The sequence below is a fragment of the Mus musculus genome, chromosome 1 (assembly GCF_000001635.26).
Source record: "Mus musculus strain C57BL/6J chromosome 1, GRCm38.p6 C57BL/6J".
Classification (NCBI taxonomy): Eukaryota; Metazoa; Chordata; class Mammalia; order Rodentia; family Muridae; genus Mus; species Mus musculus.
In genome coordinates, this window is record NC_000067.6 from 176851039 (window position 1) to 176878865 (window position 27827).

The window sequence follows — 27827 nt, forward strand, 5'->3', positions numbered from 1 at the left end:
CTCTCCATAACCTCCCATGGCCATAGGAGGCGCTGGAGTGGCTCACTCCCACCCGTGCAGATGTTTGTTTGCCATCTCCTAAAAGATGATTTTAATGAAATGTCTGTGTTTGGGGCTCATTTGTAATGATTTTCTTTGGCTTAAGGGTTGATGAATTTATATCCTAAAGCATCTTGAACTAGAAGAATTAACGTTTACTTTGCTCTTCTAAATAATAACTTGACTTTTTCCATGTAAATCTTACAACATTATTACTGGGAAATCTCTTTTGGTATCACTTATGAAGTCTTCCTGTTATGGATGTCCTTAGTCATACACTTGAGCTTTTTAGTTTATTTTAATATGGAAAGATAGTAGACTCATAAACAGATTAAACTATTCTAAAGTAGTTTAATTTGTGGCTTTAATTTTACATGTATTTTTTATGTGCATGTGTTTGTGTGCACACATGCATTCCATGGCAGAGAGCCTCTCTCGGGAGTTGTTTAACTCCTCCCACCATGTAGGTCCTTGGCATGAGACTCAGTTTGTCATCCCCAGCAGCAAGCGCTTTCCCCACAGTGAGTCATCTTGCGGCCCCGTACATATGTTCTTCTTGTCATTTATTTTGTCTAGGATCTACTATGTGACAAATACTACTCTTGATAGAGGGTGCCCTGAAAATAAACTAAGTGGCTTAAAGCTATCTCCGTGAGAAGCAGAGGTGGTCGCTCTTGGCCTCGCAGGGTCAGTTAACTTGTTTTACATTCACTGGGCAGCTTGCCGTTCTCTTTGGGGCTGGGAACCTCGTCCTTGTGATAGAGTAGTATCAGGGCAGAGAAAGGATGCCACCGAGCTATAACGTTTTTGCTATTCAGTAGCTCTCAGGGAGGCGAGCACATGATTCTCAGACTGCTTTGTGCTCCTAAGGGTGATTTTCTTCCAGGTTCATAGGTCCTTGTCATTTGTGTATCCCGGTTTATGTTATTTACACTTTTGTTTTGAAACTCAAATAAGTACAAATTCTGTTTTGCTTGCATTCCTTTTTTACTTTAGAATGATAAATCTGCTTTTGAGTCTCTTACTCTCCCACATAATTATGCCTCATAATATTCAATCAGAACAATTTACTGTTTTTTATTTCACTTAGGATAAAAATTAAGTAATTTTCATGGATTTAAAACAAATCAGGAAGCTCATCACCATTCCATGAATTTTATGCTATTTGTAACAATTTGTGGTTTAACAAAAAGAGCTTTTATGAATGTGTTCAGCATTACATGTTTCTAAAACTGTGTGTGACTATTTTCCAAATACCACAGATAGTTTAAAATCTTTTCTTCGGGAGATTTGTGGAGTCATTAGTTAGTTTAGAAGGGTATTTGGAATCAGTGTTTGCGATCTTCCAAACCACTCTTCAGTGCTTGCTTGCAGCTTGCTTGCTTGCAGCTTGCTTGCTTGCAGCTTGCTTGCTTGCAGCTTGCTTGCTTGCAGCTTGCTTGCTTGCTTTTCTTTCCTTTTTCTTTCTTTTTATCCCAGTTGCTTCTTCTCTGACAGTTTATAATCTGGCAGCGGGTTGACGCTGCATGAGAGAGCTGGTCATGTTGATGGCGCACAAGATGGCACATGTACAGTCCAGCATGCTTTTCACTCTGCTTTGTAGATGTAGACAATTTACCACCTCATTTCTCTCATTGGCACCGTGGGTATGTACAGTTTTAAACTATATCTTTATTTTGCATATACATGTGCTAGCTTGTCTGCATGCTGCATGGGGTCCTGAGAGACCGAATGTAGATCTGGTCGGGAACCACTTGGTGTGGGTGCTGAACCCAGGTCCTTGTGAAGAGCAAGTTCTTCTCCCTGAGCTGTCTCTCTAGTTCCCCCTACTACGGATTGTTGTACAGTGATAAGTTTCGAAATATCCTGAGAGTTTGTTATGGAATTCGTTTAACCCGGGAAATTGGATCTTAGCAATTTTTCATGTCACAACATTGGTATTCTGCTTACTCAACAAGCAGCCCAGCCTAGTGGACATCTGAGGCTTATTAAGGGAGGGGTGGAGCTTGCCCAGGATTCAGACCAGTAGCCAAGATTTTGTTCAATTAGAGTGTCAGCTCCTAAAAGATACAACTGGAGGGCTTGAGGGGTCCCATAAAAATACCCACTGAAATAAAAAGCAGAAATAAACAGCAGACTTCATAACTAGCTGAGAGAATTTGACTGGGGGTGGGGGAGATGAAAATGAGGCCACGGAAGGATTAAAAGGAAGTGTGTCCACCAGTCCTAGCAAGCCAGAGTAGACAGCACGTCAAGGCCTTTGAACCCCCACCCCTGCCTGCTAACGAGTGAGACCAAGGTTTCTCTTCAAATATTCTAAGTCTTTCACATAGACTTCCTCATTGGTAAAGCTGCCTTTGATGTGCGCACTCTTCTGAACTTGGTTGCCTGTCCCAGCTCCTTCACTTCCCTTTTCTAAGTCATTCCCTCTTGCTGAGGCCTCTCTCTGTGGTCCTGCATATGCCAGCCATTTCCAAAAAAGGGTATTGTCCCATGCAGATGTGGTCCTGCCTGGAATGCCGCAGTCCTTCTGCCACTCTGCCTGCCACTTGCCGAAGGAGGACAGAGGGTCGTTCTCTGGGTGGTGCTTGATGCGTGCTGAGCAGGCCCGCCATAGCACTTCTAATACACACGAGTGCTTCCCTTTCTTCATTTCTTACCTGGTGTGTTCTTTTTGTGCTGACAGAGAGAGAGATGACTTAATGTCTGTGCTAGTCTCTGTGCGGAGCAGCTTGGCAGAAGCGCAGAAGAGAGAGACAAGTGCCTATGAGCAGGTGAAGCATGCTGTGCAGATGACAGAGGAAGCCAACTTTGAGAAGACCAAGGCAAGTCTGATGGGTGGAAAGGGATATAGCACACAGCCACTTTCCACATGTGTATTTCTCTGATTATTTTTTACAACTGAACTAATTGCAAACACACAAAACAGATGTCAGTCCACAAATGTTGACTTCTCTAAATTAAAATATATATATATTATTTGGAGAGTTCTTATTCTTCTGTAAATATTTCTGTTCTGCCACTACTCAGAAGTGTAAAATAATGTGGGAAAGTGCTTTGGGAGACCTGCTGGTGTGCATAATCTTGTTTACAGATAGGTAGTCACTACAGGCAGCCTCTGATGGTTTAGTCTAGCTTCACTTCTGGCCTGAGCATCTCTCAAGACCTAAGGAGCATCCATGGCAGTCCTCTACTGCCAGGAGTGGAAGGAGCTCAGCTCCACCTCCCTTATCAGGAGGGACTGGAAACTGAGCCAAAGCCTGCCCTTCCCCACTGTGATCTACCCATCAGATGCAGCCATAGCTGTGGGAGAGCATCTCACCCAATACCTTTGACTCTGCATCTTCCCTCTCTCTGGTTACTTCTTTCTTTATCATTTCCTTCTCCACAGCCCTCTTTTCTTGCTGAGAGGCAAGCTCCTTTTCCAGTCTTTCTGTCTGCCTCTCCAGCTCACTCTTCAGCTGCTCACACTGGATCAAAGCCTGCAGGCAAGAGAGCGAGAAGGGACGTCAGGAGTGGGAAGGCACACCAGGGAGAAAAGAGGCAATGATACCCTTTTTTATTTAAGATAGCTCAACCCCCATCTACCGATATTGAATACTGTATTTTATTATACACAGACACATTTTTAATAAAGTCCCTTAGTATCACTTACAATTTAGTCCACTCCCATTGACTAGAAAACAACTTTCTGTTATCAGGATGGACATTTTACAATGCCAATAAAAGTTCATAATTGAAAAAACCAAAAATTTTCCTTGAACCAAAATTGCCTATTATGTGTTTTCACAAATAAAAACTCTCTCGCTACCATCATCGATAGCATCCAAACATAAACTAGGATTTCAAAGTTATAGTTTAAAAGCCTCAGTGAAGCTAGGGAGCCTGGGTATCTTGGTCTTGTTCCAGTTATTTGTGCCTGCAGCATCTGCCTCACCCAACTTTAATTTCCCTATCTTTTTGGTGGTGTCTTTCCGGGTAACATTCTTGTCACCCTTGGTCAAGTGCAGTCGGGCTTTCAGCAAGTTCCAGATTGTGTTCGTATTGAACTGTTCACTTCCTCAGTACCAATCCAGGGCCCACCCTCCTTTTGTCCTCATCACATTCACCCTCATGCAGTAGCTTTGGAAGTGTCAGCTGTCCTGTCTTTACGGCAGTCTTTTTCTTCTCCTGCTTGGCTGGCACGGTCCTCCTGTGGGTCTTCTCTGTGTGGCTCTGTGAGGAACTCTTGGGTCTGGTTTACTAAACCCAAGTGTGGCTTCCCAGTCCTGCCCGCCACAGTGTCCGATCTCTTGAGATTCATTCCTCCTTCATCCATTTCCTCCTTCATCCATGGCCACTGAACACGACATGTGGCTTTTTCCTGTCACTGCTCTAGCTTGAGCTACATCTGCTGTGAGCATCTTCTACACAGCCCCACTTTCTATCTACTGCATCTTTGCCGTTGGTTTGCTCACTAATACTACTTTGCCAGCAACTCAGACGTATAGCATTTACAATATCTTCAGCCCCTGCCCACACCTCACCATGACTCCAGTCCCCTATGTGCCCACCGTTCCCCTCCCACACTCTGCTGAGCGTTTACACCACGTGTGCAGACTATTGCTGTAGCGTCCTGACTGCCCTCCTGGGTTCCCCCTGTTCCAGTGTGTCCTTTCCACTATCTTAGGTTTTCTGGGTTGTAACTATCTCCCTAGGGAATCCCTCTCCTGAAGTATAGGAAGAGATACGTTTCCATGCATTATCTTCCACCACACTCTTTCGTGCAGATCCAGCATGTGAATTCTAACAGCATTAGCCTGAGCTCTCTGAGCCCGTGCAGGCTGCTCTGTGCATGCATAGATGGCACACTTGATCCTCATAGGAGGCACAGTTCAGGTGGCACTCTTTGTAGACATCCCTGTGTCCTGTTTTTTTAATATTTTTTATTAGGTATTTTCCTCATTTACATTTCCAATGCTATCCCAAAAGTCCCCCATACCCTTCCCCCCACTCCCCTACCCACCAACTCCCACATTTTGGCCCTGGCATTCCCCTGTACTGGGGCATATAAAGTTTGTGTGTCCAATGGGCCTCTCTTTCCAGTGATGGCCGACTAGGCCATCTTTTGATACATTTGCAGCTAGAGTCAAGAGCTCCGGGGTACTGGTTAGTTCATATTGTTGTTCCCACTATAGGGCTGCAGATCCCTTTAGCTCCTTGGGTACTTTCTCTAGCTCCTCCATTGGGGGCCCTGTGATCCATCCAATAGCTGACTGTGAGCATCCACTTATGTGTTTGCTAGGCCCCAGCGTAGTCTCACAAGAGACAGCTATATCAGGGTCCTTTCAGCAAAATCTTCTAGTGTATGAAATGGTGTCAGCGTTTGGATGCTGATTATGGGATGGATCCCTGGATATGGCAATCACAAGATGGTCCATCCTTTCGTCACAGCTCCAAACTTTGTCTCTGTAACTCCTTCCATGGGTGTTTTGTTCCCAATTCTAAGAAGGGGCAAAGTGTCCACACTTTGGTCTTCGTTCTTCTTGAGTTTCATGCGTTTAACAAATTGTATCTTATATCTTGGGTATCCTAAGTTTCTGGGCTAATATCCACTTATCAGTGAGTACATATTGTGCGAGTTCCTTTGTGATTGGGTTACCTCACTCAGGATGATGCCCTCCAGGTCCATCCATTTGCCTAGGAATTTCATAAATTCATTCTTTTTAATAGCTGAGTAGTACTCCATTGTGTAAATGTACCACATTTTCTGTATCCATTCCTCTGTGGAGGGGCATCTGGGTTCTTTCCAGCTTCTGGCTATTATAAATAAGGCTGCTATGAACATAGTGGAGCATGTGTCCTTCTTACCGGTTGGGACATCTTCTGGATATATGCCCAGGAGAGGTGTTGCTGGATCCTCCGGTAGTACTATGTCCAATTTTCTGAGGAACCGCCAGACTGATTTCCAGAGTGGTTGTACAAGCTTGCAATCCCACCAACAATGGAGGAGTGTTCCTCTTTCTCCACATCCTCGCCAGCATCTGCTGTCACCTGAATTTTTGATCTTAGCCATTCTGACTGGTGTGAGGTGGAATCTCAGGGTTGTTTTGATTTGCATTTCCCTGATGATTAAGGATGTTGAACATTTTTTCAGGTGCTTCTCTGCCATTCAGTATTCCTCAGGTGAGAATTGTTTGTTCAGTTCTGGGCCCCATTTTTTAATGGGGTTATTTGATTTTCTGGAGTCCACCTTCTTAAGTTCTTTTTATATATTGGATATTAGTCCCCTATCCGATTTGGGATAGGTAAAGATCCTTTAACAATCTGTTGGTGGTATTTTTGTCTTATTGACGGTGTCTTTTGCCTTGCAGAAGCTCTGCAATTTTATGAGGTCCCATTTATCAATTCTCGATCTTACAGTACAAGCCATTGCTGTTCTATTCAGGAATTTTTCCCCTGTACCCATATCTTCAAGGCTTTTCCCTTATTTCTCCTCTATAAGTTTCAGTGTCTCTGGTTTTATGTGGAGTTCCTTAATCCACTTAGATTTGACCTTAGTACAAGGAGATAGAAATGGATCAATTCGCAATCTTCTACATGATAACAGCCAGTTGTGCCAGCACCATTTGTTGAAAATGCTGTCTTTTTTCCACTGGATGGTTTTAGCTCCCTTGTCAAAGATCAAGTGACCATAGGTGTGTGGGTTCATCTCTGGGTCTTCAATTCTGTTCCATTGGTCTACATGTCTGTCACTATACCAGTACCATGCAGTTTTTATCACAGTTGCTCTGTAGTACAGCTTTAGGTCGGGCATGGTGATTCTACCAGAGGTTCTTTTAACCTTGATAAGAGTTTTTGCTATCCTAGGTTTTTTGTTATTCCAGATGAATCTGCCGATTGCCCTTTCTAATTCGTTGAAGAATTGAGTTGGAATTTTGATGGGGATTGCATTGAATCTGTAGATTGCCTTTGGCAAGATGGCCATTTTTACTATATTGACCTTGCCAATCCATGAGCATGGGAGATCTTTCCATCTTCTGAGACCTTCTTTAATTTCTTTCTTCAGAGACTTGAAGTTCTTAACATACAGATCTTTCACTTCCTTAGTTAGAGTTATATTATTTGTGACTATTGAGAAGGGTGTTGTTTCCCTAATTTCTTTCTCAGCCTGTTTATCCTTTGTGTACAGAAATGCCATTGACTTGTTTGAGTAATTTTATATCCAGCTACTTCATTGAAGCTGTTTATCAGGTTTAGGAGTTCTCTGGTGGAATTTTTAGGGTCCCGTATATATACTATCCTATCATCTGCAAAAAGTGATATTTTGACTTCTTCCTTTCCAATTTGTATCCCCTTGATCTCCTTTTGTTGTCTAATTGCTCTGGCTAGGACTTCAAGTACAATGTTGAATAGGTAGGGAGAGAGTGGACAGCCTTGTCTAGTCCCTGATTTTGTGGGATTGCTTCCAGCTTCTCACCATTTGCTTTGATGTTGGCTACTGGTTTGCTGTAGATTGCTTTTATCATGTTTAGGTATGGGCCTTGAATTCCTGATCTTTCCAAGACTTTTATCATGAATGGGTGTTGGATTTTGTCAAATGCTTTCTCAGCATCTAAGGAGATGATCATGTGGTTTTTGTCTTTGAGTTTGTTTATATACTGGATTACGTTGATGGATTTCCGTATATTGAACCATCTCTGCATCCCTGGGATGAAACCTACTTGGTCAGGATGGATGATTGTTTTGATGTGTTCTTGGATTCGGTTAGCAAGAATTTTATTGAGGATTTTTGCATCAATATTCATAAGGGAAATTGGTCTGAAGTTCTCCATCTTTGTTGGGTCTTTTTGTGGTTTAGGTATCAGAGTAATTGTGGCTTCATAGAATGAGTTGGGTAGAGTACCTTCTGTTTCTATTTTGTAGAATAGTTTGTGAAGAACTAGGATTAGATCTTCTTTGAAGGTCTGATAGTACTCTGCACTAAACCCATCTGGTCCTGGGCTTTTTTTGGTCGGGAGACTATTAATGACTGCTTCTATTTCTTTGGGGGATATAGGGCTGCTTAGATCATTAACCTGATCTTGATTCAACTTTGGTACCTGGTATCTGTCTAGAAACTTCTCCATTTCATCCAGGTTCTCCAATTTTGTTGAGTATAGCCTTTTGTAGAAGGATCTGATGGTGTTTTGGATTTCTTCAGGATCTGTTGTTATGTCTCCCTTTTCATTTCTGATTTTGTTAATTAGAATGCTTTCCCTGTGCCCTCTAGTGAGTCTGGCTAAGTGTTTGTCTATCTTGTTGATTTTCTCAAAGAACCAGCTCCTCCTTTGGTTGATTCTTTGAATAGTTCTTCTTGTTTCCACTTGGTTGATTTCGCCCCTGAGTTTGATTATTTCCTGCTGTGTAGTCCTCTTGGGTGAATTTGCTTCCTTTTGTTCTAGAGCTTTTAGGTGTGTTTTCAAGCTGTTAATGTGTGCTCTCTCTAGTTTCTTTTTTGTAGGCACTCAGAGCTATGCGTTTTCCTCTTAGAAATGCTTTCATTGTGTCCCATAAGTTTGGGTATGTTGTGGCTCCATTTTCATTGAACTCTAAAAAGTACTTAATTTCTTTCTCTATTCCTTCTTTGACCAAGGTATCATTGAGAAGAGTGTTGTTCAGTTTCCATGTGAATGTTGGCTTTCTATTATTTATTTTGTTATTGAAGATCAACTTTAGTCCATGGTGATGTGATAGGATGCATGGGACAATTTCAATATTTTTGAATCTGTTGTGGCTTGTTTTGTGACCAATTATGTGGTCAATTTTGGAGAAAGTACCATGAGGTGCTGAGAAGAAGGTATATCCTTTTGTTTTAGGATAAAATGTTCTGTAGATATCTGTCAGATCCATTTGTTTCATAACTTCTGTTAGTTTCACTGTGTCCCTGTTTAGTTTCTGTTTCCATGATCTGTCCATTGGTGAAAGTGGTGTGTTGAAGTCTCCTACTATTATTGTGTGAGGTGCAATGTGTGCTTTGAGCTTTACTAAAGTTTCTTTAATGAATGTGGCTGCCCTTGTATTTGGAGCATAGATATTCAGAATTGATAGTTCCTCTTGGAGGATTTTACCTTTGATGAATAGGAAGTGCCCCTCCTTGTCTTTTTTGATGACTTTGGGTTGGAAGTCAATTTTATTAGATATTAGAATGGCTACTCCAGCTTGTTTCTTCATACCATTTGCTTGGAAAATTGTTTTCCAGCCTTTCATTCTGAGGTAGTGTCTGTCTTTTTATCTGAGATGAGTTTCCTGTAAGCAGCAAAATGTTGGGTCTTGTTTATGTAGCCAGTTTGTTAGTCTATGTCTTTTTATTGGGGAGTTGAGGCCATTGATATTAAGGAAAAGTAATTGTTGCTTCCTGTTATTTTTGTTGTTAAAGTTGGCATTCTGTTCTTGTGGCTGTCTTCTTTTAGGTTTGTTGAGGGATTTTTCTAGGGCGTGGTTCCCGTCCTTGTATTGTTTGTTGTTTTTTTTTTTTCTTTGTTATTATCCTTTGAAGGGCTGGATTCGTGGAAAGATAATGCGTGAATTTGGTTTTGTCATGGAATACTTTGTTTTTTCCATCTATGGTAATTGAGAGTTTGGCTGGGTATAGTAGCCTGGGCTGGAATTTGTGTTCTCTTAGTGTCTGTATAACATCTGTCCAGGCTCTTTTGGCTTTCATAGTCTCTGGTGAAAAATCTGGTGTAATTCTGATAGGCTTGCCTTTATATGTTACTTGACCTTTTTCCCTTACTGCTTTTAGTATTCTATCTTTATTTAGTGCATTTGTTGTTTTGATTATTATGTGTCAGGAGGAATTTCTTTTCTGGTCTAGTCTATTTGGAGTTCTGTATGCTTCTTGTATGTTCATGGGCATCTCTTTCTTTAGATTTGGGAAGTTTTCTTCTATGATTTTGTCGAAGATATTTGCTGGTCCTTTGAGTTGAAAATCTTCATTCTCATCCACTCCTATTATCCGTAGGTTTGGTCTTCTCATTGTGTCCTGGATTTCCTGGATGTTTTGAGTTAGGATCTTTTTGCATTTTCCATTTTCTTTGATTGTTGTGCCGATGTTCTCTATGGAATCTTCTGCACCTGAGATACTCTCTTCTATCTCTTGTATTCTGTTGCTGATGCTCACATGTATGGTTCCAGATTTCTTTCCTAGGGTTTCTGTCTCCAGCGTTGCCTCACTTTGGGTTTTCTTTATTGTGTCTACTTCCCTTTTTAGGTCTAGTATGGTTTTGTTCATTTCCATCACCTGTTTGGTTGTGTTTTCCTGTTTTTCTTTAAGGACTTGTAACTCTTTAGCAGTGTTCTCCTGTATTTCTTTAAGTGAGTTATTAAAGTCCTTCTTGATGTCCTCTACCATCGGGTCTAGCTTTTCGGATGTGTTGGGGTGCCCTGGACTGGGAGAAGTGGGAGTGCTGGGTTCTGATGATGTTGAGTGGTCTTGGTTTCTGTTAGTAAGATTCTTATGTTTACCTTTCGCTATCTGGTAATCCCTGGAGTTAGTTGTTATAGTTGTCTCTGTTTAGAGATTGTTCCTCTGTTGATTCTGTTACCCTCTATCATCAGACCTGGGAGACTAGTTCTCTCCTCTGAGTTTCAGTGGTCAGAGCAGTCTCTGCAGGCAAGCTCACCTCTTACAGGGAAGGTGCACAGTTATCTGGCGTTTGGACCTCCTCCTGGTCAAAGATGAAGGGCCAAAACAGAACCTTTCCCAGAAGCTGTGTTGCTTTGGCCTGTCCCAGAAGCTGTTAATTTCAGTAGTCCACATTCTCACCTGTGCAGACTACTTTCTGTGGAGTTCCGGAACCAAGATCGCTTCCGCAGATCCTGAGGCAAAAACCTCCAGGGCCAGGAGGGCCCCTGTCCTCTCGCCTGGAAGGTGGCCGGATGTCTGGAGCCCGAAAACGGCGCTGCCTCAGAAGCTCTGTGGCTCTCGCCTGTCACAGAGGCTGTTAGCTTCTGTGGTCCACACTCTTGTCTGTGCAGACAACTTTCTGCGGAGTCCCGGGAGAGAAGAATTTTTAAAAAAGGAAAAAGAATGTATGAGGTGGACATTGTGTGCTATGTACCTGGCATTCACACTGTATTGAAATGTGATAACATGGTGTTGGAGTCTGTGAGTTTTCACCTAATGTTCTGATAAAACATACGAATTTTGCTTTGGGAGAGTATTAAAAGATAGGGACTGTGGATATTTTCAGTTCAGAAGCACTTTTTAATCCGAAGTAGTTGCTTGGTGTTTGTTGCCACCCAGTGGTCATTGTTTGTATTGCATTCAGAGTAGAAGGCATTGCTTTATGGCACTGTTGTTTACCCTTCTAGTGGCTGTGAAAGTTCCTGACCTGTTTATAAGAAACAAATACCAGAGCTCCCTGGGACTAAACCACCAACAAAGAGTACACATGGTGGGACTCGTGGCTCCAGCTGCACATGTAGCAGAGGAGAGGCCCTTGGTCCTGTGAAGGCTCTATGCCCCAGTATAGGGGAATGCCAGGACCAGGAATTGGAGTGGGTGGGTTGGTGAGCAGGGGGAGAGGGGAGGGTATAGGGCATTTTCGGAGGGGAAACCAGGGAAGGGGATAACATTTGAAATATAAAGAAAATATCTAATTAAAAAAGAAAGAAATGAAAAAAAAAAAAAACAACAAATATCAGGCCTGGGCAGTTCATAATGTTGTTTTCAGGTAATGGTGTGGAAGTACTGTCCAGCAATGGTTGTGTTCCACTTTCTAGATCTGTGGTTTGGGCAAATTATTTCCTGATTGAAAGCTGTACCTTTTCCTACCTGGGTGAGGAGAACACTGAAATCGCCCTGGTGAACGTGGTGACAGGACTCTGTGCCACTTAGGAAGCTTTTAGTGCATAAGGTCACTCAGTGAAGGGCTTCACTTGAAAAATGTAACAACTACAACTGAAGATGATTTTTAAGGAGAAAAAAAATATAATCTGGGAATCAATGAGGGTAGAATGTGTTGATAAAATTCAAGAATCAGGTAGCAAAGGTTCCAGGCTGCCTGCCTGCCTGCCTCAGGATCAAAGAGGCTGAGTGATGTGTGCAGGCATGGGCTTAGGAAGTCAGTAGGCACAAGAGAGGTGAAAGAACACTCTGAGGAAAATTTTCTTTACAAATGGCAACATAGAAGGTTCAGTAAATGTTAAAAAAAAAAAAAACATTTTTATTCTGTGTCTTAGATTTTAAGAGGAGCAAAAAAGCAGAAATAAGAAATTTGGGGTGGACAAAAGACCAGAAAAGCATTGAGCACCAGACTTCACTTGGGCATGGCCGTCATGCCGCTTGCAGCACAGTGTCTAGTGCAAAACAGAACCAAGCTGTCAGTGCACCTTACTCCCTCACCCAGCCGGGCTGCAGTCCTCGCAGGCATGTTTGTGGTGATGCTGGGATTAGCAAGCCTGGTGCTGCTTCAGAATGTGGCATATGTGGTTATGTAGTATATACAACCGTCAGTGATAAAAGCAACTGTGTCATTGGCCTTCATGTGTGTTGTATTGTTTACCATTATTTTAGACTGTATCCCTTGCGTGTGTGTGATCACACCAGCAGTAGCCTCATTCACCTCATATTCAGAGGGTCTCCTGATTGCTTCAGAAGCAGTAACATGACCTACAATATGCAGGCTTATGTAAGTGTCAACTGATATAGTATGCTTTTCTCAGAACATGGCCATTAACTGATGCAAATAGTCTCAGTGTAGGCTTATGGATAAGTTTCCGGTAAGCAAGTATTTATACATTAAAAGCAATACTGTGTTTTATTCATAAGTAAAAATCTTAAATGTATTGATAATCACTTTTATTTAATGGGCTTTGCTTCAAAAAAATAAATTCATATTTATAAGCTTTAAATTTTATGCTCACTAAACGTAAACAATAAATCATTGTGGTATATTAATTTATTATTCATGAGTCTTTTGCTGGAATTTCTAGGAAACTATAACAGTTGGGAGGAAGATTAGAAATGTCATAAAATAGGTTTCCTGGTTTAAAACTTCAGTTGGAAGATGTTAGTTTTGTTGTGGAAAATGTTTGACTTCTTTATGATAGTAATTTTTATCCTTTGGCTTAATAAAACTAGAAATAGAAATACGAAGCCCACAAAGTTATGTTTTGAAATAACTGTTGATAAACAGCATGCAGTGACTGCAAAGGAAGCCACATGAGTGGAATCCATTGGTTTGGGAAAGCAAAATTTCTCAGCTCCTCAAGGCTGGCGGCCATTTCCACCAAGTAAGGAAAAGGAGAACCCACCACAGATCCCCCGGGAAAAATGGGGTGCAGGCCCCACTTGGACATGATCATCTTAGTTGTGATGTAGCCTCTGAGGATTTTGTTTCTTCAGGGTTATACATCAGCTGTGGCTCTCAAAAATGAGTAAATTCGAGCCCTTGAACTACAAGGACCAGTACCCTGCAGACCCCTGTAGTGAGGGTTAGAGAGTCCTGAGCCTTGGTGAGGCCACCTGTTAGAGACGTTTTAGATTGGGGATGCCAGCTCCCTGATTTAGGTCCAAGGGTAAGGCGATTGCTTGTTGCTCAATCATTAAGACCTGAGGTAGGATCTGCTGGGGAGGTGGAGACAGGAGGATCTCTAGGACATAATACCAACCAGTCTATGTAACTGGTGAGCTCCAGGTCAGGTGGGAGACCATCTCTCAAAAATTAAGGTAGAGATGTGGTTGAAGTGGACTTTGGCTTCCATGTGTGTGCATATGTGACTAAATTTTTTATTTTCACACGTTACTAAATTTTACTGTTTCTTTCATTGTAACCAAGTATAAATGTTAAAAATTTAAAAGGGTATAAAATGAAATGTGTGAACTTGGTTACATACCTAGTGACAGACTCCATGACAATTTGTAACCTAAGGGTTAGTCATTGCTCTTCATTCCTCCTCCACAGCCGCCTGCTGATGAGCATCAGGAGACAGAAGCCTCAGGCTCAGCAGTCAGTCATCAGCACTCTGTTTATATGACTGACAGCTCCACTTTGTGCTTTCCACTGAACCTCCTCTTGCTAGGCCACCATGAGGACCATTTCCTCTGGTTCCCGCGGAAACTGGAATCTTTCCCTCTTGCTGTTTGGGCTGGCTGGGCTCTCAGGTGTTCTTACTGTTCCCATACTTAAATGGTGTTAATGCCTAAGTTTTTGTTCAGTTGGGAATTTCTTTGGATATACTGGTTCTATTTACTTATACCGGTAGTATTCATTATATCAGTAAAGGTTACTGGGTTGTGTTTTACTAGATTAGTGGAAAATGGTTATAACTAACACAATTGCACAGAATTCAGTATTCCCTAGTATTTCAGGCTCCAACAGATTCAGTTATAGAAAAAAAATCACTCTCATTTCTCTTACAATCTAGTTTAAAATTTTCCTAGTTTCTAAGGCACTCAGCTAGGATTTAAGTTGGGGCTAACTTCCTTGGAGAACTGGTTTTAATCAAAACCAAATACAATTTGGTTTTGATTAACCAGACACGTTTGAAATTGGCTCTCATACTGTAGGATAACAGAAACTTTCCAAAATAAAGACCTGAAAGTGAATACCTTCTAGATGAAGGAAGGAGAGTTTGCTGCATATCCTAGATATTTTCTGTCTATATTTAGCTTTTAGCAGAGGGCAGCATAACTGTGCCTAAAACCCAATGGTGTACACGGAGACTATTTCCATATCTACTGTCAACAAATGTGGCTGTGCAGTTTGTTTGCTTTATTTTTATTTTCAAATAGTTTTAATTTTTTCTCTCATATTTTACATCCTAGCCACATTTTCCCCTGTTTCTTCTCCCCCCAAGTCTCCCCCCTCCAACTTCTCCCCCTTAACCACTCCTCTTCTGATTCCCTTCAGGAAAGGACAGGCCTCTTAGGGGTAACACCAAACATGTCATATCAAGTTGCAATAAGACTAGGCACCTCTCTCATATTAAGGCTGGATGAGGCAACCCAGTGGTGGGAAGAGGGTCCCGAAAACAGGCAAAAGTGTCAGAGACAGCCTCTGCTCCCGCTGTTAGGAGACCCACAAGAAGGCCAAGCTACACAACTGTAACATATGTGAGGAGGGCCTAGGTAAGGTCCATGCAGGCTTCCCTGGTTGGTGCTGTGGGTTGCTTGTGATGTTCTTGTCCTGTCTGGCTCCTACAACCCCTTCTTCCCCTCTCCTGCAGGATTCCCCAAGCTCCACCTAACATTTGGCTGTGGGTTTCTGCATCTGCTTCCGTCTGTTGTTGGCCTCTCTGATGACAGTTATGCTCTGGTCTTGGAGTACAGCAGAATATTATTAGGTTGTATTTGGTTCTGTCCTAGGTGTCTGGGCTGTCTGGCCTCTGGTTCCTGGTCCTCCAGACAGTGTCGAGGTGAGATCCCTCTCATGGCATGGGTCTCAAACTGGACTGGACATTGGTTGGCCACTTCCCCATGGCACATCTTGTAGGTAGGAGGTTTTGTGGCTGACTGTTCCAGTTCCTCTCCTGGAAGTCTTGCTTGACTATGAGAGATGGTCAGTTCAGGCTCTGTATCCCCCATTGCTAGGAGTCTTAGGGCTACCCTGGTAGATTCTTTGGAGTTTCCATAGACTCCCCAATTAGCCCCCAATTCCAGTTGTCTCTCCCAATAATTTCTCCCTCCATCTCCCTCTTACTTGATCCCTCCTGCTCCTGTCTCCCCCCACAATAGGAGATTTCATTCCTGCTCCCTCCCTGAAACATCCACTTAGAAGTGAGGACAGACCATGTTTGACTTTTTGGGTCTGGGTCATCTCACCAAGAATGATTTTTTTTCTAGTTCCATCCATTTGCCTGTAAAATTTATGATGTTATTTTTTTATCAGCTGAATAATACTCCATTGTATAAATATAACCCATTTGATGTATCCATTCTTTGGTTGAGGGACAGCTAGATTGTTTCCAGTTTCTGACTATTACAAATTAGGCTGCTGTAGATATAGTTGAGCAAGTTTCCTTTATGGTAGGATAAAGCATCCTTTGGGTATATGCCCAGGGGTGGTATAACTGAGTCTTGAGGTAGATCCATTCTAAGAAACTGCCATATTGATTTCCAAAGTAGCTGTACAAGTTTGCACTCCCCCGCCAGCAATGGAGACGTGTTTCCCTTGCTCCACATCATTACCAGTATGAACTGTCACTTGTGGTTGTCTTAACCATCCTAGACTGTCCAAATTATAATCATATAGCTTGTGAGCTATGTGAGACCTGGGTTGGGCCAGTGCTGTAGGCATAGACAAATGCCAGAGGACTGAGATTCTATAGGAAGTTCATTTGATTGAGGGTTTTTTTTATGTAGTTTGCAGTTCTAATTCATTCTTGGACATTATAGATAATGGCATTATTATGAATATGTCCAAGGGAAGTGAGGGAGGTTTTTCTTTTTTATTTCCTTTGGTTTTTACAGTCCATTCATTGCCCCATCCCCACCCACCTTCCCACAGTTCCTCATCTCATTCCTCCTCCCCCTGTCTTCAAGAAGATGTCTCCCACCCCAGGCCTCCCCACTCCCTGGGGCCTCAAGTCTCTTGAGAGTTAGGTGACTCTTCCCCCACTAAGGCAAGGCCAGGCAGTCCTCTGCTGTATATGTGTCTGTCAGCGGTCTTGGACCACCAGCTCGTGCATGCTGCGTGGTTGGTGGCTCAGTGTGTGAGAGACCACAGGGATCCAGGCTAGTTGCGGCTGCTGGTCTTCCTATGGGTTCACCCTCCTCCTCAGTTTCTTTCAGCCTTTCCCTAATTCAACCACAGGGGTCCCGGACTAGTCTTGTAGCTTTAATGGTGAAATGGCAACCTGTGAGTGAGTGAGAGTGAGTGAGTGAGTGACAGTGAGTGAGTGAGTGAGTGAATGAATGAGAGTGAATGAGAGTGAGTGAGTGAGTGAGTGAGAGTGAGTGAGTGAGAGTGAGTGAGAGTGAGTGAGTGAGTGAGTGAGTGAGTGACTGCAGCATCAGGGTGCTGCTATGACAATAGTGTTGGAAAGCAGTCATCCAAGTGGACTGTAGAAGGTGTTTGAACTATCTTAAATAAGAAAGGGTATCATTGCCTCATTTCTCCCTGGTGTGCCTTCCCACTCCTGACGTCCCTTCTCGCTCTCTTGCCTGCAGGCTTTGATCCAGTGTGAGCAGCTGAAGAGTGAGCTGGAGAGGCAGACAGAAAGACTGGAAAAGGAGCTTGCCTCTCAGCAAGAAAAGAGGGCTGTGGAGAAGGAGATGATAAAGAAAGAAGTAGCCAGAGAGAGGGAAGATGCAGAGTCAAAGGTATTGGGTGAGATGCTCTCCCACAGCTGTGGCTGCATCTGATGGGTAGATCACAGTGGGGAAGGGCAGGCTTCTGCTCACAGTTTTAGCCCTTCCTATCAAGGAAGGTGGCACAACGCTCCTGGCAGTGGTGGTGGGCACACCTGAGGGCTCACGCCTGCTCATCTCCCCTGCTTTCTGAAGTCCTGTGCACCCCTTTCCATCTTCCTTTCAGCTTCAACAGATGAATTGGAATCTCTGGGGGTGTAGTTATAGGACTGGTGCAGCTCTCTCAGAAAGCATACAGAAGGCATGCAGACCTTGGGGAAGGTGGCTCTTAAGCAAATACATTCATAGATGCATCAAGTCTGTCCAGCCTAGACAGTCATGAGAGACTTGTGTGAGAAGGATTTTGAAGTAAGGCCTAGGAAGATGACAGGATAGTTAGGTGAGCAGTGGAGTTCAGGGGAGGAGAGTGTCATGTGCAGGAAAAGCCACACCCATAGGAGCTGCAGCTCTGCGCTTTGTGGGGTTTGGATGCCGCCCACGTGGTAGAGCAGAGGGAGTCGGGTAGACTGCAGAGGGTGAAGTGTGGAGACGTAGAGAGGGACTAAGTCACTAATGCTCCTAAAATCTACATGAGGATTAGAAATGTCAGCTCAATGTGACATGAAGCCACATGTTGAGTCTTCACATTGGACGGTGTGGTAATGATAGCTATATTTGAGGGAAGTCACCTCATTAATAAACTGGAGTAGAACCAGAAACCCCAGAGTATGTGCTGGATGATAAGGTTAGAATTAGTGATGGCATCCCGTGGAGGGGATAACATTTTGGTCCTAGAAGGTCACTGGGAGTTAGTTTTGTCACCCAGGGAGAGGGAAGAGCATCGTGGTCATAGCTTTTCAGGATGGTTTCAGGGCACATTTACTCTCCTCAAGTTCCCTCAACCTCAGCAGAGAAACTGAGTTGAAGCCAATAGGTGGCAACCAGTTAAACTATTGGCCTGCCTTGTTCTTCCATTCAGTTCTTGGCTCTTTCTCCTGTTCCTGGCCCTTCCCCCCACCCTCAGGCAGCTCCTGCCGTTGTCCTTGCAGAGGCTCTGCTGATTTTCAGCTTGCCCTCCTCAGCATCATCAGCAGCAGCAGCAGTGTCGTATCCTCTCAGTCTCTACTGTGTAAGAAGTTTGAAAAATCTCACAGACTTCACCTCCTTCCCAGGAAAATTAGTCTGTGTTTTATTTGATCCTTCTGAGTTCTTGAAGCAGTCTCTTCCAGAGCCTCTCAGAGCAAAACTAGGTTCCTCCTTGTAGGTTCCCATACCTCATATTATGGCAAATTCTTATTGGACTGTTGATGTCTGTCTCTACCTTCCTGTGAGGCCCTTGAGTACATGAGCTGTCATCCTCGCTGCTTGGCACACTCCTCTCATTTAGCAGGTGCTCACAGACATATTTTTGAATGAAGTATGAATAGCATACTAGGAAGAAATAGAAGGCCCATGGCACCAGAAAGGCATGGCGAAGGCAGAGGTTAGAGCTGGTCCTGTCTGCAAGTGATCATTACAAGCCTTGTGGGAAGGTGGTGTTTAGCTAAGATCCAAAGAATAGGTAGGACTTAGAATCTAGCTTCCAAGGAAGGAAGTGGCCTATGTTCCACCCGAAAAAGGCACGAGGGAGGTGTAGTTTTGAATTGCCTCTTGTGTGTATGAGAAAATAGCACCAGTGTCAAAAACTGCTGTTGTTCACACATAGGGAATTTTCATTTGGGAAGCGGCCTGCTGCACGGAAACCGTTTGACTTGGTGGCTTCACAATATAAAACCATTCCGCTGAGGATTCAAATAGGAAGGCAAAACAGAATGATGGAGTGTGCTTGGTCATCTCCTGAGCCAAGGAGGCAGCTGAAGGAGCCCTTTTCACAAGTGGGTGGGCTTCAGCAGATTTGCTCTGAGGATGAGCACGATGTGAGAGGCAGGAGTAACTGACTCCTCATAGCTGGATGCTGTTCTCCTCAAGGAAAATGGCTCCAGGCAGCATGGTGTGAGAGGTGACCCAGGTTGACCTCTCTGGGACCTTATTTAGTCTTCAAGCATAATGAATGCTTTAAGCACTTGACAGGATTAGATGAGATGATGTTTTGAAAAAAAAATGTCCCAATGCCTGTCTTATGGTAGGCATTGAGCCTGCGTGTTACCATTTTTATTTTAGGGACGGCACTGTGGACCTGCTGGGCAGTTTTCTTGTGCCTACGTCAGCACGGACAGAGAAGCTTGAGGATGAACTCGAGCCGTTCCTTACGTGTTTCCTTGAGTGAACTTGGCCAAGTAGCTTAGCTCTCTTAATCTCATTTCAGGGGAACTGAAAATTAAGCCAATACAAGTAATCCAATTTTCATTAATCCAAATCTGATACAATTCTTTCTCTAAAGGGACTTAAATGTTGCATTGTGTGTGCTTGCGTGTGCGTGTGTGTGTGTTACCCAAGCAAAGTACTTAGTTTCCCATTTCACCGAAGTCTCTGCATAATACCACTTCAGCAGTTGTGATGGAGATGCCGCAAACACGGTACCGTGGCCACAGTCACGCATGTATACGTGCTAAGGGCTAGCATGCAAGCACCTGTCTGTCCTTCCTTTGTCCTTCCTTCCTTCTCTCCGTCTCCGAGGCACCTCGCCTGCAGAGGACCTGCGTCTTTACTCAGCCTTCCCTCCTGGATCCTTTACAGCTTCTCAAGCAGATCTGAAATTCACGCCCAGGACAAAAACTTGCCAATGCACAATACTGAATGAGGGATTCATGAAACAATGAGAAGGGAGCTTCCTCATTATATTTTCAAATACTATAATTCATGTGTATGAAAGTGTGCGCACGGCTAAGCGGAAAGCAGGGATCGTCTGTTGTAGCTGTGGAACCACAAAGAAAAGTTTTGCTTTTCAGAACCGCTCTCTTGGGCGGGGAGATGGTGGAGTTGGTGAAGTGCTTACCGCGCAGATGTTAGGACCTGAGTTTGGATCCACAGCACCCACGAGATAAAGCCAGACCTGGCTGTGTGTGCCCACAGTCTCAGTGCTGGGAGGCTGGAGACAAAAAAAGATTCCTGGGGCTTGGGGGCTGGCCAGTGTAGCTGAACCTATGAGCTCCAGGTCCAGTGAGAGACTCTGCCTTAAAAAATAAGGTACATAGTGATGGAAGATGACACCAGGGCTGACCTCTGGCCTCAGCTTGAATATACACACATGTATTTATACACCCACATGCACATGCGTGTACACATACACATGCACACACACACACTACTATGCTCAGGAATACAGTCTAATGGGAAAAGTGACCAATTAATCATTACAATTACGTTGTAAAGTTAGTGTAAAACTAGGCACTCCTGGCTTCCTAACAATGGAAGACTCAAGAGACTAGCCACTCTCCCCACCATGTCCCTTTGAGTGGGAGGCTCTAGACAACAGGTCCCCTGCCTACCTGCCCATATTTGCATCAGTCCCCCAGCCATGTTACCTGCTGTGAGTTTGTCTCCTGCCTTCGGTGTGCTCTCTGAGCCACTCTGGTGTGTTAGTTCAGTCCATCATTTATCATATGCTTATTTGATCACCCCCTACAGTCCACACATTTTCTTAGTTGCTTCCCTTGACAATAGTCCATTGCCAGAATCCCTAATTTGTTCTATCTCTTCTACCCCTTCATGCAATGGTCAGTGTACTGGAAACCACTGTGCAGACATTTCCATCAAGCTCTCTCAACCTCGGCGTCCTTGTCTCTCCCTTGCCCCTGTCAAAGTTTAAAGGACTTACCTGATGTCAGTGCCTTAGACATCCAGCTGTGCTGCAGCTGTCTGTGTTACTTCTGGCTCTGCAACAGATGTGGATGGAGAAACTCCTGCAGTGTAATGCTGACTTCCAGATGGTGGGTGTGGGGGGAAAAGAAGGTGTGACAACAGGAGGGAGGCCTCAGGAAGTGGGTGACAGGAGGCAGCAGACAGGTCGTGGGCAGAGGAGCTAAATGATGGGTGGTAGAAGGAGGGAGGCTGAAGGAAGGAAGGAAGGGAGGGACGGAGGGAGGGATTGGTGTGTGTCTTGTAATAGAAACGGACACAGAGTTTACAATTAACAAAACAACTATCTGCGTATTTATTCTAAACACGGAGCACTCTTAGTATTCTTAACAGATTTATCTCCATATAAATAAGTACTATATTAGTTTTGTTAGCTTGCTACTAAAATTGGCTACTGCTCTTTGGGTCCAGATGACCTATAATTACAGGTTTATGATACGAATAATCATGAACTTGAGTTCTTAAATTACAGAAATTAAATGAAACTCTATTTGCCCTGTTTATTTTCCTGGACCTTTAATTATTCGTTCAGATTGTAATATGCACAAAGATACTTTGTAGTTTGTTATTAGCAAAGCTCTGTGCCAAGGAAGTTTTCAGACAACCTTTAATGTTTGAGACATAACTGTAAATCACATACACAGTTCTCTGTGATTTTCAGGAAAAGTCACTTAGTTGATCATTCTAACTTAGTATCTTCAGGGCTTCTTATTTTCATGTGGGTCAAGTATGCTATTTATGTAATTCAAGTGCAGACACCTGATGACTGTAAAGCTCTTACTTAACTGTAAGCTTTTGTTCAGTATTGACAATGTAAGAGTTTTTATTACCACATGTTAATTATATACAATAATGGGCCTCATCAGTGTGTTTTCATGCGTGTATATAACATATTTTGATGACATTTATCCCCATTAATGTCTCTGATTCCCCTGTTTTTTTTTTTTTGATATATGAACTAGTGAGTTTATTGGGCTTATTTATAGGGCACCAGTTTAGTGTTTCATGTATAGAAGAGTCCACGTGCTGGGGGCAGTGATGGAGCTCAAGCATCTCGCTCTGTCTCCACAGACACAGTGCCCAGGGCTGCATTCCTTCACTTTCAGTGTTAACTAACAAGTTAGCACTGAAAAGTTGGAAGCACTGAACACAGCTCAACCATTAAGCCTAAGGACTGGAAAATGTTTCTAATTCCAAGGAGAAATAAGGAGGACTTGGTGCTATCTACAGACTCCCTCAGAAAAGCCATTTATCCTAATTATTCATCCATATACTCTTGGAACATTTGGTGCCTTTTAATGAACATGTCCTTGAGGAACTTCTAGTCAAAAACCAAAGAGACAGCTAAACACAATGACCGGGTGTGATCAAGCGCCACGCCAGCGGTGTACAGAGGTGGAGGGTGATGAGGTGGATACTCAGAGCGTGCTGCAGGATTCCATGTCAGTGCAACTGTGAGAATACGGCCAGGGGCCAGGGTGGCGTGGATAGCAACAGTGAGAACAGACACAGGCACAGAGCAGGCAGGGAGTTCCCATGCACAGCAGCTAAGTAGCAGCCCCCTGTGTGAAAGACCCCAGCCGGCTATGTGCTGGGCACTGGCCTCAAGGAGGGATTCCTGGAAGACGGAGATAATTGCACATCTACCAGGGCTGATTCCTGATAGGACTGAGGAACACTCATTAATGGAGGCTACATGGGCAGTGCCAACAGAGGAACTGCAGAGAACTCCCTTGTTGACTGGGGAAGGGTCCCTCTTCCTCGCCTCCCTCTCCCTCTCCACCTCCCCTCCCTCTCTTTCTTATCCCTCTCCCTCTCTCTCCTCCCTCTCCCTCCTCTCCTCCTTCCTCTCCCCTTCTCTCCCCCTCTTCCCCTCTCTCTTCTTCCTCTCTGTCTCTTCCCTCTTCCTCTCTCTCCCCTCTCTCTTCTTCTTCTCCCTCTCCTCCCTCTCCTCCCTCTTCCTCTCTCCTCCCTCTCCCTCCCTCTCTCCTCCCTCTCCCTGTCCTCCCCCTCATTCTTTCTAATGGTTAATGATCATGTGGGAAAGGACCCAAGAGTTTCTGGTCCCCATTCTCCCTTTGAAAGGACTCCATTGAAGTCTGTACTGTAACATATTTGCTATCTCAGGGTTTCAAACAACCTTTAGACTTCATTGTTGACACCTTTCACTATTGGTTAGAGGCCAGGGAATGAATAGGAAGGAAAGAGGCATTCCAGGTTATGAGGTGAGCTGAGAAGGTAGAGAAGTGGATCTCTCCAGCCCACAGAGAAAGAGTGTTGAGCCCAGTAGCTGGTAGACAACAAACTAATGAAATAACTTCTTAATTTTCATATTCTCAATACTGTTGCTGAGACTCTTTGTTTCCTCTCACAGATGTTGATCCTGTCTCAGAATATTGCCAAGCTGGAGGCCCAGGTTGAAAAGGTCACCAGGGAGAAGACTGCAGCTGTCAGTCACTTAGAGGAAATTCAGAACCACGTTGCGTCTCAGGAAATGGACGTCACAAAGGTCCGAGAAAGTTTTGCTTTAATAATTGGCTTAAGTACATGTTTTCTTTGAAAACATTTTTCTTTTAAATTTATTTATTATTTTTATTATTGTGTGTGTGTTATGTGTATGTGTGTGGTGTTGATATGTGTATGTATGTATTGTATATGTATGTGGTGTGGTGTGTGTGTTATGTGTGTATGTGGTGTGTGTGTGTTACGTGTGTATGTAGTGTATGTGTGAGTGTGTGTGTGTTATGTGTGCATGTGTGTGTGTACTGTGTGCATGTGTGTGTGTTCTGTGTGCATGTTGTGTGATGTGCATGTGTGTGCTGTATTCAGGCACACGGGAGCACGCATGCTCGTGCACACACACACACACACACACACACACACACACACACACACACACCGTGGTACTCCTATGGAGGTCAGAGTCAATTTTCTCTTTCCACTGTGAGATCTACCTCTGGTTTCAGACCCTCTGAGCAATCTCATTGCATTGAAACCATTTTTCTTTTCTTTTTCTTTTTTTTTTTTTTTCTTTGCTTTTATTTTTCCCCTCTGTGTAGACTTGGCTCTCCTGGGACTCAGAAATCCAGCCTTGCTCTGCCTCTCAAGTGCTGAGATTAATGGTGTGGGCCACTGAAACTACTTTTCTTATTATCCAAAGCTCCATATGTCATTAGAAAGAAGTTTAGAATACAAAGTCTTTTTATTTTAAGAATAGTAAATGTTACTTTAGTGAGTCTGTCAACGGCCATTACTATAATCGCCTCTTCCTCTCCTCTTATTTTATGGTACTGAAAATCCAAAGCTAATTTGTAGCAAAAAATCAATTGGCAAAGACAGACTTGTGAATAGTTCTATTTAATTGTTGAATTTTTAACAAAACTTACCTGTCTAAGTTAGCAAGGAGTGATTCTTTTTCTGTAGATAGTATGAGCCCGGTCTTTCCAATAATTGCTTAAGGCATGCTGAAAGGTTTGTTTGATATAAGAAGTTTCCTCCTCTCTCTTCTGTTTCATATCTACTTTTAAAATCAACATTTTCTATTAAATTCTTAATTTCATCTTATATTTGGCATATTCTTATTTTATTGATTAAGTTATATATTCGTGCCTTGGGCCTCTCTGACCAGTGAAGTGAGAACTAAAACATATAGTGGTTTTAATTGATTTATTTTAAGAAATACTAGTTTGTCTGGATTTCAAGTAAGTCCCTTGACCAGTAAGAAAGCAAATATTTCCAAACATCATATATAAATGAAATCAATTCATTATCACTAAATTTATAGGTAATATTATAATACAATAATATATCTCCTTAAATTTTAATACATTTTATTCTATTGTTGTTTTAAATTAATTAATCATAATTTTTTTAGCCTTTACATTAATTTCTACTTATACAATTTACAAAAGGAGCTGTTTCTCTTCTCTCTCTAATTCTCCATTTACTTCCATCTGTCTGTTTGTCTGGAGACAGGGATGCAGATGGGTCTGTAGAAGAATGGACACACAGGTTTGGGGATGGAAGCCATGGTACTTGTTTGTGATTCCTTATAGGAGACACCTTTTAATGAAGTGTAGTGATGGAAAAAATGAGTTTGTCTCCACAGCTGCCCAACAGGACTCAGACTTCAGAGAGTGACACATTAGACTAAGTGACTTTGAGAAAACCTCCAGTCCTCAGATGATAATTCCGCCTCAGTAGAATGCCTAGACTTACTTTCGAGGTTTGTTGTAGATGAATACAGTAAGCAATGAGCTGAAAGGACTAAGAAAGTGAGAGTTAAAATTAAAGAATGAGGTGATTTTTAGAGGACTCGACTCAGACATTTCTCATGGAGTACATTTAGATAAAGTCTCTGTTTTTCATCATTGAGAAATTGTTATTTTTCTGATGTTATAAATTGAGGGTTGTCCAATTCATCTGTCCACCTATTGAAGCTAAACAGTTTGGAACAGGTTATTTAGCATTTTAAGTTTATAGTGTTTTGAATGGAAGAATCAACTCTCATGCATTACAGATAGACTTGTGTATGGTGCGAGCATTTCTGATGCCCATGGAGCAGCATTGTTGGCTGTGTTTCTGTCTTGTCAGAGCTTTGGAACTCTGCTGCCTTTATTGTTTCTAGAGAGCTTTTTATCTGAGCAAAGGGAGGCATGTAGGTTACATACTTTACTATAGTTTAATACTCAAGAACAACAAAACTTTTCAAAGCTTCTAAAACTCATTTTTTAAGAAATGCCAAATTGAAAAGTTTCAGGCAGGAATAACCATTAGATAACATGCAACCATTAAAAGGCAGATCTGAAAGTCAGAGAAAGCGTTGTGATGTAACTCAACTTTCTACAGGTTCTCAGTTATAGCAAAGGCTCATCGTTTCTTTATTTAGATTTTCCTGATAATTCTATTTCTCAAATATGTTTCTCCGTGTGAGTGACCTGGACTAAAGAAAAGTAAATTACATACAGAATAGTTTGCAGCATTTTAAAGGTGTTATATATATTATTTAATAATATCACAGTTATTTCACTTCTAATGTATATTTCCTCTTATGTAGACTGCTACAGTTATAATTGTAGAGCATGCTTAAAGCCAGCATATGACTTTTACCAGAAGTTATTTTATGGTATTTAGGTCACATTGCATACCTACAACAGTGTGGTTAATGCTGGCTGTATGGTTTATAATAAATGCTGGTATTGTACACCTGAACAGCAACAATATAGTTTATTAGCAAAAACTGTCCTCACAAAAATTTTCTTAAAATCTTAGCTGAAGTTTTTTAAAAGATATTTTATAATATAGAGAGAATGACCATCTGTGTGAATAATAACAGACTTTAACTGTTTTAATTACTGATTTTAGCTTGCGTGATTTCAGATGATAGTGCCTTTCGTTGAAAATATTCATTTGAAACTGTTTTATATAATATAATCCTGAAAATTAACTTCTATTCCTTAGTTATACATTGCATTATTTTATAGATTTTGATTGATTTTGAGAGGGTAATGAATGTACATTGTGGCATTCATGCAACTAAAAAGACAACTTGAAGGAATAAGTTTCCTCATTCCAGGCATGACCTTTAGATTAACTCAGGTAATCAAACTTGGTGGCAAACATCGCTAGCCATTTCTCAATGCTTCCTTATACTGCCTCCAAAATCTTAAACCATATTCAAGTCTTAGAAAAGTTTTGGTGTACTTTATCTGTGTGTCCTCTAGGGGGCACCAAAGGATCTAATTGTAGATATTTCTCTGCTGATTCCAGAGGCTACTGATCTGTTTTTACAATCTAACAGGTGTGTGGAGAAATGCGCTTTCAGTTGAATAAAACCAAAATGGAGAAGGATGAGGTGGAAAAGGAACACAGAGAATACAAAGCAAAGTCTCACAAGGATCTTGAAATGAAAGTCCAGGTAAGGAAGCACGCTGGCACAGTCAGCTGTGAGCTGTTAGTAACATGTTTTCTGAAGTTGCTGTGGTTTTATCCCTAAGGCACTATTTCTCTTATAATGTTTCTAACTAATGTAAGGACCCAGTTCATACTATTAAAAGAATTTCATTTATAGACGCCTGACATGAAGTAGTGAGAATCAACTGCTTGCATATGAAATTCCAATTTGACAGTTCATAAATATACATTTGGATATGTATCTATTACTTAGAAAAAGTTTTAAAAAATGTTCTAATGCACAGTTTGAACCTAAAATATACGCACATAAAGTTCTTGAAAGATGCCAACTTGCATCCAATTTTAAATGAGAAACTTTAAAATTTGTAAGATGAGATGAGTTGATATGTAAATATGTCAATCAAATTGATTGTTGGCAGAGTTGGACCAGTTTTAACTACGATAGCCATGAATCTGTGTGCTCAGGAAGCCTAAATACAGTGAAATTAGAAATGTTAGGGAAAATGCTACTCGCTTCAATTTCAGTTTGAACAGATGTTTTATGTTATAACTCTGTTGAGATTGTATAGATACTCCAATTTTAATTGACTCTGGGGAAAGCTTTTAAAGAGAACGTTCTGGCAGATTGACTTTTGATGTTCTATTTTTATGTTACATTATAGGCCATTGAAGGTTTGCATTCTTTACAGCCAAGAAAAGCAGATTGTGTATTCTATTAAAATAATATGACTGAGGTATCAGTATCAATAATTTAGAGATATCC

At 42.2% G+C, this 27827-nt stretch overlaps 1 protein-coding gene across 17 annotated transcripts in view; it reads left to right on the top strand.

Moving 5' to 3' along the window:
• Sdccag8 (serologically defined colon cancer antigen 8) overlaps positions 1-27827 on the top strand; it is a 205779-nt gene that overhangs the window by 36379 nt on the left and 141573 nt on the right. For 15 of the 17 annotated variants that reach the window (XR_003947261.1, XR_003947262.1, XR_003947264.1 and 12 more), the window contains 4 exons: positions 2726-2864; positions 17174-17326; positions 23526-23660; positions 26952-27068. Coding sequence is in view for 8 of the 17 variants with exons in the window: in NM_001357390.1 (NP_001344319.1) it covers positions 2726-2864; positions 17174-17326; positions 23526-23660; positions 26952-27068 (544 nt within the window). In the remaining 9 variants the exon portion in view is untranslated. Of the gene's footprint in view, positions 1-2725; positions 2865-15370; positions 15421-17173; positions 17327-21014; positions 21223-23525; positions 23661-26951; positions 27069-27827 lie in introns of all 17 variants that reach the window. The other 2 variants (NR_151682.1, XR_003947271.1) reach the window with 2 other exon arrangements.